The 13339-nt window shown below is 45.3% G+C and overlaps 1 protein-coding gene, 1 non-coding gene and 1 pseudogene across 3 annotated transcripts; all 3 read left to right on the forward strand.

Annotated features, from left to right (window-relative positions):
• Positions 1-107: 107 nt before the first annotated feature.
• On the forward strand, positions 108-179 carry trnag-ucc (transfer RNA glycine (anticodon UCC)). Its single transcript has one exon. It is a non-coding gene; the product is annotated as a tRNA-Gly (tRNA).
• Positions 180-2071: 1892 nt separating this feature from the next.
• LOC137312476 (protein FAM200A-like) lies at positions 2072-3901 on the forward strand (annotated as a pseudogene).
• A 400-nt stretch (positions 3902-4301) lies between these two features.
• On the forward strand, positions 4302-13110 carry LOC137312372 (zinc finger protein 271-like). 2 transcript variants are annotated; one of them, XM_067978947.1, is made up of 2 exons: positions 4302-4627; positions 11502-13110. In XM_067978947.1, exon 2 carries the CDS (start codon positions 11861-11863, stop codon positions 12953-12955), a length of 1095 nt encoding a protein of 364 aa, XP_067835048.1. In that variant the 5' UTR covers positions 4302-4627; positions 11502-11860; the 3' UTR covers positions 12956-13110. The 2 variants fall into 2 exon arrangements, with proteins under 2 accessions (XP_067835048.1, XP_067835047.1); XM_067978946.1 differs by having other exon boundaries at positions 4302-4396.
• The last annotated feature ends 229 nt before the right edge of the window (positions 13111-13339 follow it).

Below are 13339 nucleotides of genomic sequence, written 5' to 3' on the forward strand. Positions count from 1 at the left end.
GAAAGGATCCGTCAGAAACCAGTTCAAATGAAGGACAAAATCCAAAAGCCTGCAGTGTCTGTTTAGGGTTTAATGTTTAGGAACTATTTTATGGCGGCAAATTGTCAGCGATGGTGGTATCGTGGTGAGCATAGCTGCCTTCCAAGCAGTTGACTCGGGTTCGATTCCCGGCCATCGCAATTAGTTATTCTTATTATTTCACTTCCTTTTGAAACTGGAAGTTTGCAATCGAATTTGATGCAGTTCAGCTGGATATTGTTTCCAAAATATAAACCGCTGTAATTATATTAAAATGTTTTCAACGTTCATTTCTTTTCCCTATAGAAGGAACAGAGGACAAACATACTGGGAATGGTGAGTTACCAAGGGTCGAATGAGAGTGAGGAAGGCAAATGATATGTCAGCCTTTATTGCAAGGGTGTTGGAATATAAGAGGAAGGAATTCTTGCTGCAATTGTACTATGATGAAATATTGTGTAATATTGGCTTATATTCGCTGGAGTTTTGAAGAATGGTCGGTGATCGCATTGAAACGTATAAAATTCTTAGGTGGTTTGACAGGGTCGGTGAGGAGAGGCTGATTACCCTGCTGGAGAACCAAGAACTAGAGGTCATAGTCTCAAGATAAGGGGCCGGACATTTCGGATCGAAATTAGGAAGAATTTCTTCACTGAAAGTGTTGTGAATCTTTGGAATTCTCAACCCCAGAGGGCTGTGGATGCTCAGTCGTTGAATATATTCAAAGCTGAGATCGATAGATTTTTGCACTCTCGGGGAATCGAGGCATATGGGGATCCAAGTACAGAAATCACTAACAGTGATTACTAAATCACTAAAAAGAAGTTAAAATGGAGATGAAATTTTGATCTTTAGCTCAAGGGAACGGGAATAAAAAGGACTGGAAGTTTTGTCACAGTTATACAGAGCTCTGGTTCGTCCTCATTTAGAGTACTGTGTTCAGTTCTGGGCACCGCACTCTCTATAATGGCTTGGAATGAGAAGGAGTTTTTCTCTTTGGGATTCTATGCAATGGGAGGGAATAGGAAAGGGTTTGGTCTTTTCGGATTTTTTCCAGTGGGAGTGAAAGAGAAGAGGTTTGTTCCATTGAGATTCATTCTGCGTGCTCTTGCGTTTACTGGGGAGACCTGTATGTTGCCAAATTGCTTTGTTTTTAACATTGTGCCCCCTCGTTTTACCCTAAATAGAAAAGTATAAATATAATGAGACATGGAAAGGAAATTCGTCAGATATCAGGTTATCAGCGGAGCTTATAAGGCCGGTAACTGCTCGCCAGAGAATGCTGAGCCCGATTGACAATATCAGCTCACTGCCATTAAATGGGTACGGTCACAATACAAACACAGGAAAATAAAATGAATCAAAACTGGACATCAAATAAGAAAGAGGCAAACATTTATTTCATAAGTAGATGATATGTCACAGGCAGTCTTGTCGTCAAAACTTGTCATTGCGTGAAATTGATTGGTTGAATGTTGGACTGAAGTTTACTTTCACATCTGTATTAGGTAATTTCCGTTGGGCAAATAGCAGGCAATCATTTCACAGGTAATATCCGGTTAGGCAGATGGCAGGCAGTCATTTCACAGGTAATTTCCAGTTAGGCAGATGGCTGGCAGTCATTTCACAGGTAATTTCCGTTGGGCAGATGGCAGGCAATCATTTCACAGGTAATTTCCGTTGGGCAGATGGCAGGCAATCATTTCACAGGTAATTTCCGTTAGGAAGATGACAGGCAGTCATTTCATTCTGTGGAGCGATGGCCTTTTTCTGGTGGAATACACTTTCAGTTATGATTAGTTTTTCCGGAGCAACAGCCAAGGCACGCTCTTCCTCGCCGACAAAGTGACGGTGTGTGGTGCTGGTGTAAGTCCAGTATCAAGGGGAAAGGAGTCGGGGGCGGCTTAATCATCAAACTTTATTTCCCAAAAATGAATCGTTTTGTAAGAAGAGAAAGAAGTTCTTCTGCAACAGAAAGTTCAATTGATGATGGACGCTCTTCTGCCATATCGACCGGGTCTGAACCACCTCTGAATCACCGACCACATCGAGGATGAATCAGTATCGTGAGGCTTTTTTGAAATGTGGTTTCATCAATTGTGCAAACGCAAACAAAGATCGAAAGCCCCAGCGTGTTATTTGTAACGAGGTGCTTGGAAACAAGAGTTTCAAACTCGTCAAAATTAAAAAGTAATTTATTGACAAAACATGGGGAACTCGTTGATCACCCGCTTGAATGTTTTTAAAGGAAGAAACGGGGATTAAAGTTATCAGCACAAGTTCTTAGTCGGTCAACTGCTCTGATTGATAAGGCACAACTGTAGTCATATTTGGTCTCATATCGTGTGGAAAGAGAGAAAATGGCCCATACAGTTGGCGAAAAACTTATTCTTCCAGCATCTCTGGATATGGTGCGTACAATCTTTGTCGAGAAGCCTGCTGAAAAATTGAGAACCATTCCTCTCAGTGATAACACAATGTCTCGGCGAATATGTTCTGTTGCTGAGCATTTCGAAGCCAAGCAGCCGGGGATTTTGCTATCCAACTTGTCGAAAGTACTGATATTTCAAATTGTGCAACACTGTTAGTTTATGTGAGATCTGCCGGGCAAGATGACTTTATGGAATTTTTGTTGTGTTGTTTAACTTTACCAACAAATAAAACAGGAGCAGAGATATTCGAAGCACTGCATCACTGTGCAGATGGAAAATACAAATTGGACTGGGCTGATTGCAAAGAAATTCCAAGTGATTGTGCAGCAAAAATGACAGGGAGAAATAGCGGAGTTGTGAGATGAATATCTGAGGCAGCTGGTAATGATGGTTGGAATCACTGTTTCATTCACCACGAGGCTTTGGCGTCCAAGGCTGTTCCCCCTGATCTTATCGCAGTACTGAAGGAAGTAGTGAAAATTGTTAATTTCATTAAAGGATGCTCACTGAACTGCAGGCTTTTTGAAGCATTACGCTCAGAAATGGGAGCTGAGCTTACTCATTTACTGTTTCACATTGAAGTACGATAGCTGTCACGGGGCAGGGTGCTTTCAAGGCTTAACGACCTCAGGAAAGAGATTCACATTTTTCTGGTAGAGAAACATTTAATTTTGCAAATGTATTTTATGATGACAGTTGGTTAATGAAGTTGTCTTACCTGGCTGACATGTTCTCAATTTTAAAGGAACTGAATTTGAAGTTACAAGGAAGAGGCAATGATTTGTTTCGACCTTGTGAACAGATAAAAACATTCCAGAAGTCATTAGAACTGTGGCAAGCCCGACTGAAAAGTAATCACCCGAGATATTCCATGTTCCCAACACTGTTACAACAAATTGCGGGGAACATCTTCAATGAAGATAAAGGGAATGAAATGAAATGTGTCATACAGTTACATCTCGCTGCTCTGTCTGACAATTTTAGTCGCTACTTCTCGACAGAGGGATTTGAAAATTTGAAGGAAAAGCGTTGGATGAAAGATCCTTTTGCTTTCGAAAATCCTGAATAGACAATTAAACTAAACTTGATGCCTGAGCAAGAAAACGAACTGGTGCGACTCACCTGTGAGCACACTGAAAACACGCCACAAGTTATTCAGTGTATCTTCTTTTTGGCTCAGTGCTTTCAAAGAATATCCTCTGTTGACTAAGATTAGTGTTCTGTTGTTGCTGCCATTCACAACAGCCTACATGTGCGAACTGGGATTTTCGACTTTGAGAATGTTGAAAACAAGAGAAAGAAACCGAGTCAACAGCGCACCTGATAAGCGTGTCGAGCTTTCATCTTGTGATCCAGATTGGAATGAGATCATGAACAACAGGCAGACCCATCCGTCACATTATTTAAGTGAAACTCAACCTGATCTTTTATTTACTGTATTTATACTGTAATTAAAATGTTTTTCAAGTAACGTCGTTGTCTTATTTTATTTATTACTTGAAGTGAAGTGAAGAGCGAGCATGTATTGACCTTTATTGGGATTTGATGAAAACTCCAGTCAGAAGATATTATTTTTTGGGTCCCTGGGGGAAGTGTTTTTCTTCCACTGAGTCACGAGAAAAAAATTTAAAAATAAATGTTCTACATTGTACGGTCAGTGTCTGTTTAGCAAACCGGCTCTGAATTCCTCAGTCTGTATTTCGAGAAACGGTTCTGTGCGCGACGCGGGCAATAAAACACTGACCCACGCACTGCGACTCATGGCTGCCGGAGGCCCCACAATCCGCCATGCCCCAGAAACCCCTCTATCTTTCGAACGCGCTGACTTCCCGCTCAGACTGCGCATGCTCCCCAGGCCCGCCGTGCATTCTGGGAAGGCATCGCTCCTTTCCTTTGTTCGCGAGTCGGACTCGGTGGAAACGGGAGAAAAAAACGAGAAGCGGCGGGTAGGACGGGGGAGGCGCTGGGTGATGGGTGTAATGGAGTCCCGGGACCCCCGGCTCTGATTCGGGGCCTGAGCCCTACTCGGTGTTGATGAGACTCCGCTCTTTGCAAATGCAGGTTGTTGTTGATCTGCTCCCGTTGGCCTCAGCTTTGCCGGACGGAATCAGCCAGGGACGGTGACTGTGCTGCTCCCCATAGTTGAAACGCCCGCAGCTCGCTGCACAGGCTCACAGGTGCAGAATTACCACTTGGCCGGGTACTGGAGGGCAAACAGTGACTGGGCCCGAAACCCAACATCACGCAGAACCTTCAAGAGAGAAAAGGAGGAAAAATAGATCCTGCGATGAATCTGGATTTCAAAACAGCGAGGAAGTGTCACGGAGGGATAGTGTGTGGGATGGGGGAATTCAGAGTTTAATTGGGGCAAGGAGGGATAGTGTTTGACGGGGGATTTACAGCTTAATAGGGGCAAAGAGGGAGAGTGTGTGGGACGGGAGATTTACAGCTTAATTCATAGAATAGAATCATAGAATCATAGAAGTTACAACATGGAAACAGGCCCTTCGGCCCAACATGTCCATGTCGCCCAGTTTATACCACTAAGCTAGTCCCAATTGCCTGCACTTGGCCCATATCCCTCGATACCCATCTTCCCCATGTAACTGTCCAAATGCTTTTTAAAAGACAAAATTGTACCCGCCTCTACTACTGCCTCTGGCAGCTCGTTCCAGACACTCACCACCCTTTGAGTGAAAAAATTGCCCCTCTGGATCCTTTTGTATCTCTCCCCTCTCACCTTAAATCTGTGCCCCCTCGTTATAGACTCCCCTACCTTTGGGAAAAGATTTTGACTATCGACCTTATCTATGCCCCTCATTATTTTATAGACTTCTATAAGATCACCCCTTAACCTCCTACTCTCCAGGGAATAAAGTCCCAGTCTGTCTAACCTCTCCCTGTAAGTCAAACCATCAAGTCCCGGTAGCATCCTAGTAAATCTTTTCTGCACTCTTTCTAGTTTAATAATATCCTTTCTATAATAGGGTGACCAGAACTGTACACAGTACTCCAAGTGTGGCCTCACCAATGCCCTGTACAACTTCAACAAGACATCCCAACTCCTGCATTCAATGTTCTGACCAATGAAACCAAGCATGCTGAATGCCTTCTTCACCACCCTATCCACCTGTGACTCCACTTTCAAGGAGCTATGAATCTGTACTCCTAGATCTCTTTGTTCTATAACTCTCCCCAACGCCCTACCATTAACGGAGTAGGTCCTGGCCCGATTCGATCTACCAAAATGCATCACCTCACATTTATCTAAATTAAACTCCATCTGCCATTCATCGGCCCACTGGCCCAATTTATCAAGATCCCGTTGCAATCCTAGATAACCTTCTTCACTGTCCACAATGCCACCAATCTTGGTGTCATCTGCAAACTTACTAACCATGCCTCCTAAATTCTCATCCAAATCATTAATATAAATAACAAATAACAGCGGACCCAGCACCGATCCCTGAGGCACACCGCTGGACACAGGCATCCAGTTTGAAAAACAACCCTCGACAACCACCCTCTGTCTTCTGTCGTCAAGCCAATTTTGTATCCAATTGGCTACCTCACCTTGGATCCCATGAGATTTAACCTTATGTAACAACCTACCATGCGGTACCTTGTCAAATGCTTTGCTGAAGTCCATGTAGACCACGTCTACTGCACAGCCCTCATCTATCTTCTTGGTTACCCCTTCAAAAAACTCAATCAAATTCGTGAGACATGATTTTCCTCTCACAAAACCATGCTGACTGTTCCTAATTAGTCCCTGCCTCTCCAAATGCCTGTAGATTCTGTCCCTCAGAATACCCTCTAACAACTTACCCACTACAGATGTCAGGCTCACTGGTCTGTAGTTCCCAGGCTTTTCCCTGCCGCCCTTCTTAAACAAAGGCACAACATTTGCTACCCTCCAATCTTCAGGCACCTCACCTGTAGCGGTGGATGATTCAAATATCTCTGCTAGGGGACCCGCAATTTCCTCCCTAACCTCCCATAACGTCCTGGGATACATTTCATCAGGTCCCGGAGATTTATCTACCTTGATGCGCGTTAAGACTTCCAGCACCTCCCTCTCTGTAATATGTACACTCCTCAAGACATCACTATTTATTTCCCCAAGTTCCCTAACATCCATGCCTTTCTCAACCGTAAATACCGATGTGAAATATTCATTCAGGATCTCACCCATCTCTTGTGGTTCCGCACATAGATGACCTTGTTGATCCTTAAGAGGCCCTACTCTCTCCCTAGTTACCCTTTTGCCCTTTATGTATTTGTAGAAGCTCTTTGGATTCACCTTTGCCTGATCTGCCAAAGCAATCTCATATCCCCTTTTTGCCCTCCTGATTTCTCTCTTAACTCTACTCCGGCAATCTCTATACTCTTCAAGGGATCCACTTGATCCCAGCTGCCTATGCATGTCATATGCCTCCTTCTTATTTTTGACTAGTGCCTCAATCTCCCGAGTCATCCAAGGTTCCCTACTTCTACCAGCCTTGCCCTTCACTTTATAAGGAATGTGCTTACACTGAACCCTGGTTAACACACTTTTGAAAGCCTCCCACTTACCAGACGTCCCTTTGCCTGCCAACAGACTCTCCCAATCAACTTCTGAAAGTTCCTGTCTAATACCATCAACATTGGCCTTTCCCCAATTTAGAATTTTAACTTTTGGGCCAGACCTATCCTTCTCCATAGCTATCTTAAAACTAATGGAATTATGATCACTGGTCCCAAAGTGATCCCTCACTAACACTTCTGTCACCTGCCCTTCCTTATTTCCCAAGAGGAGGTCAAGTTTTGCCCCCTCTCTAGTCGGGCCATCCACATACTGAATGAGAAATTCCTCCTGAATACACTCAACAAATTTCTCTCCATCCAAGCCCCTAATGCTATGGCTGTCCCAGTCAATGTTGGGAAAGTTAAAGTCCCCCACTATTACCACCCTATTTTTCTTGCAGCTGTCTGTAATCTCCTTACATATTTGCTCCTCAATTTCCCGTTGACTATTTGGGGGTCTGTAGTACAATCATATCAAAGTGATCTCTCCCTTCTTATTTTTCAGTTCTACCCATATGGACTCAGTGGGCGAACCCTCGGATATATACCCTCTCACTACTGCCGTGATGTTCTCCCTAATCAAGAACGCAACTCCCCCTCCTCTCTTACCTCCTGCTCTATCTTTCCTATAGCATCTGTACCCTGGAACATTGAGCTGCCAGTCCTGCCCCTCCCTTAGCCATGTTTCAGTAATAGCTATAACATCCCAGTCCCATGTACCCATCCATGCCCTGAGTTCATCTGCCTTGCCCATCAGACTTCTTGCATTGAAATAAATGCAGTTTAATCTAGTCTTCCCTTGGTCTTTGCCCTGCTTTCTCAGACCATCTGTCCGGTCATGTTCTGTACACTCTCCCTTACTGCCTTTTGTTTCTGTCACCACTTTATTTCCCACTGACTTCCTGCATCGGTTCCCATCCCCCTGCCACATTAGTTTAAACCCTCCCCAACAGCACTAGCAAACACTCCCCCTAGGACATTGGTTCCAGTCCTGCCCAGATGCAGACCGTCCAATTTGTACTGGTCCCACCTCCCCCAGAACCGGTTCCAATGGCCCAGGAATTTGAATCCCTCCCTCTTGCACCATCTCTCAAGCCACGTATTCATCTTAGCTATCCTGTCATTCCTACTCTGACTAGCCCGTGGCACTGGTAGCAATCCTGAGATTACTAGCTTTGAGGTCCTACTCTTTAGTTTAACTCCTAACTCCCTAAATTCAGCTTGTAGGACCTCATCCTGTTTTTTTACCTATATCGTTGGTGCCTATATGCACCACGACAACTGGCTGTTCACCCTCCCCCTCCAGAATGTCCTGCAGCCGCTCCGAGACATCCTTGACCCTTGCACCAGGGAGGCAACATACCATCCTGGAGTCTCGGTTGCGTCCGCAGAAACGCCTGTCTATTCCCCTTACAATCGAGTCCCCTATCACTATAGCTCTGCCACTCTTTTTCCTGCCCTCCTGTGCAGCAGAGCCAGCCACGGTGCCATGAACCTGGCCACTGCCACCTTCCCCTGGTGAGCCATCTCCGCCAACAGTATCCAAAACGGTATACCTGTTTTGGAGGGAGATGACCGCAGGGGACCCCTGCACTGCCTTCCTACTCTTCCTCTGTCTGTTGGTCACCCATTCACTATCTCCCTCAGTAATTTTTATCTGCGGTGTGACCAACTCACTGAACGTGCTATCCACGACTTTCTCAGCATCGCGGATGCTCCAAAGTGAGTCCATCCGCAGCTCCAGAGCCGTCAAGCTGTCAAACAATAGCTGCAGCTGGACACACTTCCCGCAGGTGAAGGAATCAGGGATACAGGAAGGAGCCCTGAGTTCCCACATCCCACAAGAGGAACATGACACGGCGCTGGGATCTCCTGCCATGACTTAACCCTTAAATTAGCTTAAGAACAACTACAATGTCAAGAGAAAAAAAAAGGAAAGAAAAACTACTTACCACTCCCTTTAAGGAGGCAAGGAGGGAGAGTCTGGGACGGATGATTTACAGCTTGATATGGGCAGCGAGGGAGATTGTGTGGGATGGGGATTTACAGCTTAATATGGGCAAGGAGGGAGAGTGTGTTAGACGGGGCATTCACAGCTTAGGAGGGGCAAGGGAGAAAAGACTGTTCCAGAGAAACTAGAACTGTGTGTTCTGAATTTCTATCCTGTACTTATGGTGATGAATTATGTAAATGATGAACACAGATGCGTAGACTAGGCTTGTATTCTCTTGAATAAACAATATTTAGGATTGATCTAATTGAGGTGTTTAAGATGATTAGAGGTTTTGATAGAGTCGATGGAGATAAACCATTTCCTCTGGTGGGAGAGTCCAGAACAAGCGGGAATCATCTTAAAATTAGAGCTCGGCCATTGAGGGGTGACGTCAGGAAGTAATTCTTCACACAAAGGGGAGTGGAAATCTGGAACTCTCTTCACTCCAAAAAGCTGTTGAGGCTGGGGGTCAATTGTAAATTTGAAAATTGAGATTGATAGATTTGTGTTTGGCCAAAGTATTAAGGGCTATGATACGAAGTAGGGTAGATAGAGTTAAGATATAAATCAGCCATGATCTAATTGAATGGCGGAACCGGCTTGTGGGGCTGAATGGCCAACTCCTGTTCCGATGTTCCTAAATGCAGCAATCCGCAATAAGTTTGTGGATGGCAAGAGCCTTGCTCACAAGTGAACGGACATCTGGAGGGAGATGCGGTGAGAGGAGGTGACTGGTCAGGGAGTGTCTGTAAATGAAGCAGAAATGATAACCGGTCAGGGAGTGTCTGCAAATGATGGAGAAATGCGATTGGTCAGGAAGTGTCTATAAATTAAGTAGAAATGGGGACGTTCAGGGAGCGTCTGTCAATGAAGGAGAAATAGTGATTGGTCAGGAAGTGTCTCTAAATGAAGGAGAAATTGCGACTGGTCATGGAGTGTCCGTAAATGAAGGATAACTGGTGACTGGTCATGGAGTGTCTGTAAATGAAGGAGAACTGGTGACAGGTCAGGGGGTGTCTGTAAATGAAGGAGAACTGGTGACAGGTCAGGGGGTGTCTGTAAATGAAGGAGAAATGCTGACTAGTTCGGGAGTGTCTGTAAATCAAGGATAAATGGTGACTGGACAGGGATTGTCTCCAAATGAAGGATAAATGGTGCCGGGTGAGGGAGTGTCTATATATGAAGGAGAAGCGGTGAAGGGTCAGGGAGTGTCTATAAATGAAAGAGAAATGGGGACGGGACAGTGAATGTTTGTAAATGAAGATGAAATGGTGATTGGTCAGGGAGTGTCTGTAAATGAAGGAAAAATTGTCTCATTAGGGAGTGTCCGTAAATGAAGGAAACATAGTGTCTGGTTAGGGAGTGTCTATTAATGAAATCGAAATGGTGACGGGTCAGGGCGTGGCTACAAATGAAGGAGGAATGGTGACGGGTCAGGGAGTGTTTATAAATGCAGGTGAAATGGCGTCTGGTATGGGAGTATCTATAAATGGGGGAGGACATGGTGACAGGTCAGGGAGTGTCTATAAATGAAGGAGAAACGGTGACGGGACAGGGAGTATCGATAAATGACGGAGAAATTGTGACAGTTCAAGCAGAGTCTGTAAATGATGGAGAAATGGTGACTTGTCAGGCAGCGTTTGTTAATGAAGGAGAAATAGAAACTGGTCAAGGAGTGTCTGTCAATGAAGGAGGAATGGTGATTGGTCCGGGAGTGTCTGTGAATGCAGGAGAAATGTTGACAGGTCAGGTAATGTCCATAAATGAAGAAATAGTGATGGGCCAGGGAGCGTCTATTAATGAAGGAAAATGCTGACTGGTCAGAGAGAGTTTTTAAATGAAGGAGAAATGGTGTTTGCTCAGGGAGTGTCTGTCAATGAAGGTGAAATGCTGACTGGTCAGGGACTGTCTGCAAATAAAGGAGAAATTGTGATAGGTCAGGGATAGTCTTTAAATGAAGGAGAAATGGTGACTGGTCAGAAAGATTCCGTCGCCAAATTTGGGAGGTATTACATATGGACTGCCGACAGGCAGCTATAGGGAGGGACATAATGTCGAAATGAGGGGCAGACCATATACACACAGCAAGAGTGAGCATCTTCAGGAGAGGAGAGGGGAACCAGTGAGTGCAGAACAGAATCCAACCAGAGTCAGCACCTTCAGGGGAGGAGATGGTTGGGAGCAGTGAGTGTAGAACTGAATCCAGCCAGAACTAGCACCTTCAGGGGAGGAGAGGGAATGGAACCAGTGAGTGTAGAACTGAAACCAGTCCGAGTCGGGATCTTCAAGACAGAAAAATTAAATAGAAGGAAAATTGTTGGAAGTGGTGCGATGGGTTTGGGTTTCAGCAGAGGGAGGAGGGTGAGTGTGTGGGACGGGCATTTACAGTCTGGGGGAATGAGCGGGTAGAATGTTCCATAGAAACTGGAATTGCCTGTTCTGAATTTAAATCTCGTATTCACAGTGAGGATTTTTGTTATCTCCTTTTACAGGGTATTAGAAGGGGAGGATTTGCAGACGACAAACTCAAACCAAACATCACGTCAAGATCTGACAGTCACTCTATTCACCAGCACCTGAAGATTATCGGCCTTAAAATATAGGAGAAATGTTGATCTGTTCCATCTGTGGGAAAAGATTTCAAACATCACTGTGACTGGAATAGCAGCGAGACACACACTTCCGAGTGAGAGTGTTCCAGTGCACTGACTGTGGAAAGAATTTTAACCAGTTACACAGCCTGAAAAAACATCGTACCATTCACAGTGGGGAGAAACCAGACAAATGTTCTCTGTGCAGACGAGACTTGCAGTGATCGTCCAACCTGGAGAGACACGAGGACGCCCGCACCATGGAGAAACCGTGGAAATGTGGGGACTGTGGGAGGGGATTCAGTTACTCGTCCCGGCTGGAAACTCATCGACACAGACACACTGGGGAGAGGCCGTTCACCTGCTCCGTGTGTGGGAAGGGATTCACTCAGTCATCCCACCTCATTGAACATCAACTTGTTCACACTGATAAGAGACTTTTTAAATGTTCTGTCTGTGAGAAGAGCTTTAAAAGAAAAAGTGATCTGCTGACACACCAACGCATTCACAGTGGGGAGAGGCCGTTCACCTGCTCCGTGTGTGGGAAGGGATTCATTCAGTCATCCAAGCTGCTGACACACCAGCGAATTCACACTGGGGAGAGGCCGTTCACCTGCTCCGTGTGTGGGAGCGGATTCACTCAATCTTCCCACCTCATTGAACATCACCTTGTTCACACTGATAAGTGTCTTTTTAAATGTTCTGACTGTGAGAAGAGCTTTAAAAGAAAAAGTGATCTGCTGACACACCAACGTACTCACACTGGGGAGAGGCCGTTCATCTGCTCCGTGTGTGGGAAGGGATTTACTCGGTCATCCAGCCTACTGACACACCAGCGAGTCCACACTGGGGAGATGCCGTTCACCTGCTCTGTGTGTGGGAAGCGATTCACTCGATCATCCCACCTCCTGAGACATCAGCAAGTTCACTTCGGGGAGAGGCCATTCACCTGCTCCCTGTGCGGGAAGGGATTCGCTCAGTCATCCACCCTGCTGACACACCAGCGAGTCCACACTGGGGAGAGGCCGTTCACCTGCTCCGTGTGTGGGAAGAGCTTTACTCAGTCATCCACCCTGCTGACACACCAACGAGTTCACACTGGGGAGAGGCCATTCACCTGCTCTGTGTGTGGGAAGGAATTCACTTGTTCATCCGGCCTCATTGAACACCAACTTGTTCACACTGATAAGAGACCCTTTAAATGTTCTAACTGTGAGAAGAGCTTTAAAAGAACATGGGATCTGATGAGACATGAACGTATTCACACCGGGGAGAGGACGATCACCTGTTCCGCGTGTGGAATGCGATTCACTCAGTCATCCCACCTGCTGAGTCACCAGCGAGTTCACATGTGACTGCAGGGATTGGATTCTGCTGTTATTGCTGTATCCAGGACTAAACCATGTTCATTCTGACAGTTGGAGTTTGTTTCTAATGTTAATGACCCCCTTTAACTGGGCTGGAGTTTAGTATTCTGTACAAGTGTCAAATAAATCAGCTTTCTTTTAAACACAGTGTTTTTGACCTTCATATCTCGTTGATAAAAGAAACAGTTAGAGGACTTATGACGACGTGAGTGGAATACGTCTTAGAACTGAGCTCCTCCACCTTTGTAAAAGATGGATCTACAAGATGTCCAAGTCTGACAGGACATAAAGTTCTATTGTATCACAGGGTCCACTTCAATCAGCCTGAGCAGTTTTCCACTACCCTTGTGTGAAAAAGAGCTTCCTGGTTTC

Source organism: Heptranchias perlo, unplaced genomic scaffold (genome assembly GCF_035084215.1).
Source record: "Heptranchias perlo isolate sHepPer1 unplaced genomic scaffold, sHepPer1.hap1 HAP1_SCAFFOLD_43, whole genome shotgun sequence".
In the NCBI taxonomy this organism is placed as follows: Eukaryota; Metazoa; Chordata; class Chondrichthyes; order Hexanchiformes; family Hexanchidae; genus Heptranchias; species Heptranchias perlo.

Excerpts from the sequence above, each read along its gene's own strand:
- LOC137312372 (XM_067978947.1), top strand. The coding sequence starts at position 11,861 with ATGGAGAAACCGTGGAAATGTGGGGACTGTGGGAGGGGATTCAGTTAC.